Below are 6500 nucleotides of genomic sequence, written 5' to 3'. Positions count from 1 at the left end.
GTGCCTTCCCCTGATCAGCCCGGTCGACTCCCACAAAGGGAGGCCAGACTGTGGCTTAGGCCTGCTCCCCAAGGGGAGCAGGGAGCAGGTAGTAGGACATCCCCTAGGGCTCCCAGTATGTGATAGGGGGCAAGCTGGGCTGAGGGAACCCCCTCCCCAGTGCACAAATTTTTGTGCACTGGGCCCCTAGTTTTAGTATATTTATGGAAAATACTATGTAGGGAACTGTTACATGGTCATAGAAATGGCAGGTGTTTACATTTAGAAGTTTAGTCTGGGGTGCCCCAAATTCAAATCATGGAGGAATATTTATGAACTTGTTATAAGACGAAAGACTCACTTTCTGTTAAGAAAACACTGATAACAAAAAAGAAGCGTTTTCTGTATGCTGGAGCGGGAGAGTGCACTAGCAAGCACTGGCTGGAACGCAGTCCCACATGGAGCAGAGACCCTGTTTTCCCACTGGATCCCATTCTCACTCTAGTAGCCATTTGTAAATGAAGCTTACTGGTTCGTATCCCGCTGCACTGTCATTTTGGCAAGTTCGTTGTGCCAAATTTGACTTTACAGTCCCAACTTGTTTGGTTTATATCTTATTTATGCATCATTGTAATCATGCCTCATCAGTCTTTCTGTATTTGTATTATAGACAGGAGTTAGACTCTCTAGAATGCTTGGAAGGGAACATAACAAGGTGTCCCCCAAAAAAGTGTACTCACTTGAACAGCTGGTAGCTCAATTTTGCAAATGAAATGTATTTTAATAAACACTACCTTTATAATTATTCAAAGTGTGTGTGTACATTCTTTTGGGATACCCTATATATGTTTTTCTCCTTCAATGCTTTTATTTAGTATCCATTTTATAATCAGCTTACCAAAACACCAGTTGCATTATGTCCTGTTAAGTTAAAAATCTTTGAGTTATTGGCTCAGTTTGTTGGAGCATCGTCTGAGTTATTGGCTCAGTTTGTTGGAGCATCATCCTGTACACCAAAAGGTTGAGGGTTCAATTCCTGGTCAGGGCACATACCTAGGTTGCAGGTTCCATCCCCAATCAGGGCGTGTGTGAGAGGCAGCAGATTGGTGTTTCTCTCTCACACTCCCCCAGCCCCTCCCCCTGCCTTTCTTTCTCTCTGAAAATCAATAAAAACATATCCTTGGGTGAGGATTTTACAAAAGGCTTTGGCTCTATCCGGTTTTGCTCAGAGGATAGAGTGTTGGCCTGGGCCTGAAGGGTCCCAGGTTCAATTCCAGTCAAGGGCATGTATCTCAGTTGCAGGTTCCGGGCCCTGGTTGGGGGCATATGGGAGGCAGCCAGTTGATGTGTCTCTCTCACATCGGTGTCTCTCTCTGTCTCTCCCTCTCCCTTCCACTCTCTAAACATCAATGGAAAAAATATCCTCAGGTGAAGATTAAAAAAAAAATCTTTGAGCCCTGGCCAGTTGCTCAGTGGTTAGAGTGTCGGTCCTTAGACCAAAGGGTTCAATCCCCGGCCCCACTCAGGGCACATGGGGAGGCAGCCAATGTGTCTCTACTCTCTTCTCTCTCTCTCTCTCTCTCTCTCTCTCTCTCTCCCCCCCTCTCTCCTCCCTTCCACTCTGTCTGAAAATCAATGGGAAAAATATTCTCAAGGGAAGATTTAAAAACAAATCTTTGAGAATATTGATTACTACTTTTCGCTTGTATACCAGATCACCAGCAAGTCCTATTATTCTATCCAAATACATCAAATACATCCACTTTACCCTCAGTACTATTTGGTTTGAATTCCTATACGTAAATTACATATACCTTCTAGTTACAATGGTGTGTTCTCATTGAATCCTGTGCAGGGATTTTTTTCTGCTCTGTTTCTAGAAGAAATGACAGTGTTTTACCCTCTTTCAACCCATTTCTTTCTATGAGTTGCTGAACAGAGAATAGGTTCCCATTAAATATGTGTGATTGATTGATTTCTTTACCTCAGTTGTAGCCTGGCCCTTGAAAATCTTAAACAAGAACTAAGTATGATGGAAGGCAGATAGGGAGGTAGCAAGTTGACTCAGAGATCTTGGGGGAATGGGGGGAACAGTTGCAGCAAGGCCGTGATAGTGCTAGGTCTGCAGGCTGAACCAAGTACCTTCAGAAGATCCTCTGGTGTAGGCGTCAGAAGTTGCTTGTATTTGCTTTGGGATTTGGTTTTACTTTGGCTGTCTTTCTATCATAGGTACTTCTCCCTGCAGGCCACACATCCTCTTGGATTTGATGATATTGTAAGATTAGAAATTGAATCTAATATCTGCAGGGAAGGTGGGCCACTCCCCAACTGTTTTACAACTCCATTACGTCAGGCCTGGACAACCATGGAGAAGGTAACCAAGAACATCAAAAGTATTAACCTATCAGAAGTTTTTACTGTCGGAACCCAGAAAATAGAGCATGGGAAAAACGATATGCAACAGGACAGTGGAAAAGTGAAGTAGTGCAGATAGCGATTAAGAGCAGAGTCTTTGAATCCGACTTGGTATGTATTAATCTTAATCTTTACAGGCTAAGTAGCTTCAGGCAGTTAATGAAGTTCTTTGATGCCATTTGCCTCATCTGTGAAATGGGAATGTTATGGGTAATAGAAATTTACCTTAAAGTTATTTTGAGGGTAAAAATGAGGTAAGGTGTATATGAATAAAGTGCTTATTAATTAGAGAGCAGTATTGGGCAAAGTTAGCTTAGGAATGATCCAAATATTTCACCAATATCCCTCAACAGGGTTGGAGCATTAGTTTTGTGTAGTATCATGATCACTAATTAGGGTATTAGTAGTAGCTTATCAACAGTGAAGTATTAGAATTTGTGAATGGTTTATTCTTCCAATAACTGGAGCAGCTTTTACCAGGAATTGCAAAGCCCAGGAGAAGCCCATGAAGTTAGGTTGCTATGTATGTCATGTGTATCTAGGGGAAGGGGTTAAGTACACACATAGTACCCACGTAACAACGGAATTCCGGGATAGGGAAGAGTTCAATATAAAAATCAAATCATTGAAAAGCTAGTGATAAACTGAATAGAGTATCAGCTATTGCCCTGGGAAAATAATTTTTCCATGTTTAAATTATAATCTTTCTGATCTTAAAGGAAAAGTTTCAGGTATGTATTACATTTGAAAAAGAGAGAGAGGCCCTAACTGGTTTGGCTCAGTGGATAGAGCATCAGCCTGCGGACTTAAGGGTCCCAGGTTCGATTCCAAAGGGCATGTGGACTTAAGGGTCCCAGGTTCGATTCCAGTCAAGGGCATGTACCTTGGTTGCAGGCACATCCCCAGTAGGGAGTGTGCAGGAGGCAGCTGATCCATGTTTCTCTCTCATCGATGTTTCTAACTCTCTATTCTTCTCCCTTCCTCTCTGTAAAAAATCAATAAAATATATTAAAAGAAAATAAAAATAAAAATCATCATTCTCCCCTTTTAAAAAAAAAGAGAAAAACAAAATCTAAAAAAATTCCTTACTAAATATGTATACGTATGTAAAGAACTTAAACTAATTTAATGAATCAAGTAGATAAATGGAAAAAAGGCAGAGGTGATTCATTCGCCAGTGCTTTGCGTAGTTCTGTGCTGGCTGTTGGTGTTAGAGTGGTAGACAAAAGGAACCTGGTTTCTGCCCTCCCAGGGATCTGTCTAAAAAAAGGCACAGCTACACACAGACAAATGTTTACAACTGTGCTAAGTGCCGTGAAGGAAAAGTTGATAATAGCAACAGCCAGTAATAAGCATGGGAATTTATTCAGCATCTTGCTTAATTTTTAAATGCAAATAAAAACACCCATAGTTATTAGACATTTATTTAACAATAATTTGAAAAACACAACCTGGCCCTAGCCGGTTTGGCTCAGTGGATAGTGTGTCAGCCTGTGGACCGAAGGGTACAGGGTTAGATTCTGGTGAAGGGCACATACCTTTGTTGCAGGCTACTCCCGGCCTGGGCCCTGTTTTTCTCACATTGATGTTTCTATCTGTCTTTCCCTCTCTCTTTTGTAAATCAATGGAAACATATCCTCAAGTGAGGATTAAAATTAAATTAAAGGTTAAAAAAAAGAAAGAAAGAAAAAACAGATACCTTGCCCTGGCCAGGGTGGCTGAGTTGGTTGAGCATCATCCTGTGCATCGAAAGGCCTCTGGTTTGATTCCAGTCAGGCCACGTGCCCAAGTTTTCAGTTTGATCCCCAGTAGGGGTGCTTGTGGGAGGCAGCCGATCATTGTTTCTCCCCCACATCAATGTTTCTCTCTTTCTCCCTCTTCCTTTATCTGTTTTTCTTTTTTTAAATTTAAAATCATTTAAAAAAAAAACAAAACAGATACCTTGATATATTGCTAGTGGAACAAATTGACAACATCCTTCTGAAGGGTAAATTGCCCATATATATTAAAGCTAAAATGTTCATACTATTTAATTCAGTAATCACACTCCTAGTAATTTATCATAAGGAAATCGGTTCAAAAGTAAAAAATCAATAAAGGCATAAAGATTTTAATATTTAAAATCTTTAAATATTAAAGATTTTCTGAAACAGAAAAATCTAGTTTCAATATATATCCACTCCCTAGACAATTTTCTGGTCACCAAGAAATCTAAATATCTATTCTATGTAATAGTTTCATAGTAAAGTGGGTTTTTTTGTGGAAAAAAAATATGAATTATACATGTTGTAATTTTAGTTACAGTGTAAACTCTGTATAAAAGGATATTACTTGGAGTGTAAAAAGGAGAAGTAAAGTCATTTGCGAAATTTTGTTTTAAAAATAGAATTTTAGTTGTATTGGATTTCAGCATTTAAAATAATGCTTGTCCTCTCTTTCAGGTGTTTTTGCCTGGCTTTCTGTCCAGCAATCTGTATTATAAATATTTGAATGATCTCATCCATTCGGTTCGAGGAGATGAATTTCTGGGAGGGAATGTTTCACTGACTGCTCATGGCTCTGTTGGTGCTCCTGACGACTCTCACCAAGGTGGTTCTGACAGCTCAGCATCTCAGGTATTCACCGATTTGCCTCTGCCATGAGAAAGAAAGGTGTACACATCCTTTCCTTTAAATACCAGTAACAGATCCCATTTGTAAGTTTTAAGTTGTTGAAGAAACAAAGGTGAAATAAAATTAGCCTCCTTACTATATATTCTAATGAAAGTGCTTGTGTATATTACATTATAAGGTATCATGCTGTTTCACTCAGGCCATTTTCCTGCTTGACACTAGCTGTTTCTTTCATTAATCAAAAAATATAATATACATTTATAGCCTCTAAAGAGCTCTTTATGCAATTGTTTGGGATACATTTTATAGAATAATTGAGTGAACTGTTAGATTTCTTATTGTTGTATTTCACTGAAGTGCTTTTGATTTCATTTGAATTATATACAATTCAATATATACAATTTATATATATTGTTAAATAATTTATTTTCAAACTGTCACCCTCCAAATTGTATATTTCCTAATCTTTGGTTTGGTTTTGGAGTGCTCTCATATATCAGACCTTACCTGAGTCTCCCCAAAATCACAGGAAGTGGGTTACCCTCAAGAGAAGAGATCTAAAGAGGTATTAAGTTAACTGCTTTTATTGAAGTCACACAGCAAGTGGGAGAGCCAGAACTATATTCCCTGTCTAGTGTTTTTCACCATAAGTTTAATAATATAGCATAATTATTTTCTCATCTCTTTTGACACTGGGCCTTGGACAAATTTTCTTAATTTATAAAACAGAACTATTTTAATGCTATCAACAGGCTCTCCTTGTACATTTCCCTGCTTTTAAGGTTACCTTGGAGCAAATCTGCTGCATTGTTTGCCACTTTGTTTTTCATACAGGCTGGATGGAATGTTTTGGCTTTTAGGCACTTTAAAGACCTAGGTGCTAACTGTAAAATATATTTTTACATTTATAATATACATACAGAAAACTTGCCATTATCGTAACTATATACAGCTTGAAGACTTCTCATAGACAGAACTACCCATATAGCCAGCATCCAGATCAAGAAACAGGACTTTATCAGTATGTCAGAAACTCTCTTATATCCCCTTCCAGTCACTAGCCTCCCCCTGCAAGGGTGGTTACAATCCAACTTTTGATGGCCTAGGTCAGTGGTCAGCAAACTGTGGCTCTCGAGCCACATGTGGCTCTTTGGCCCCTTGAGTGTGGCTCTTCCACGAAATACCGACTTCTGCACATGGGCCACGAAGTTTCAATCGCACTGTATATGCGCGCCTGCACGTGGTATTTTGTGGAAGAGCCACACTCAAGGGGCCAAAGAGCCGCATGTGGCTCGCAAGCGGCAGTTTGCCGACCGTGGGCCTAGGTTAGTGTGATCTGTTCTTGTCATTTTATAACTGTGTGTCTTATTTTTCTTTTTTTTGTGTGTACAGATTTATTAAGATACTAGAGGCCGGGTGCACAAAATTTTGGGCTCTGGGGGGGCGGGGGGGAGGGTGTCCCTCAGCCTCACTTGTGCCCTCTCACAGTCTGGG

At 39.8% G+C, this 6500-nt stretch overlaps 1 protein-coding gene across 1 annotated transcript in view; it reads left to right on the top strand.

Moving 5' to 3' along the window:
* AKAP10 (A kinase (PRKA) anchor protein 10) overlaps positions 1–6500 on the top strand; it is a gene marked incomplete at its 5' end in the record, with an annotated part of 73784 nt that overhangs the window by 47632 nt on the left and 19652 nt on the right. Inside the window, 2 exons of the mRNA XM_005870188.2 lie at positions 2209–2353; positions 4836–5009. Of these exons, the coding sequence (XP_005870250.1) occupies positions 2209–2353; positions 4836–5009 (319 nt within the window). The remainder of the gene's footprint in view (positions 1–2208; positions 2354–4835; positions 5010–6500) is intronic.

Source organism: Myotis brandtii, unplaced genomic scaffold, assembly GCF_000412655.1.
Source record: "Myotis brandtii unplaced genomic scaffold, ASM41265v1 scaffold314, whole genome shotgun sequence".
Lineage (NCBI taxonomy): Eukaryota > Metazoa > Chordata > Mammalia > Chiroptera > Vespertilionidae > Myotis > Myotis brandtii.
The sequence above is the reverse complement of the archived record's forward strand: the minus strand, read 5'-3'. Positions and strand labels throughout refer to the sequence as shown.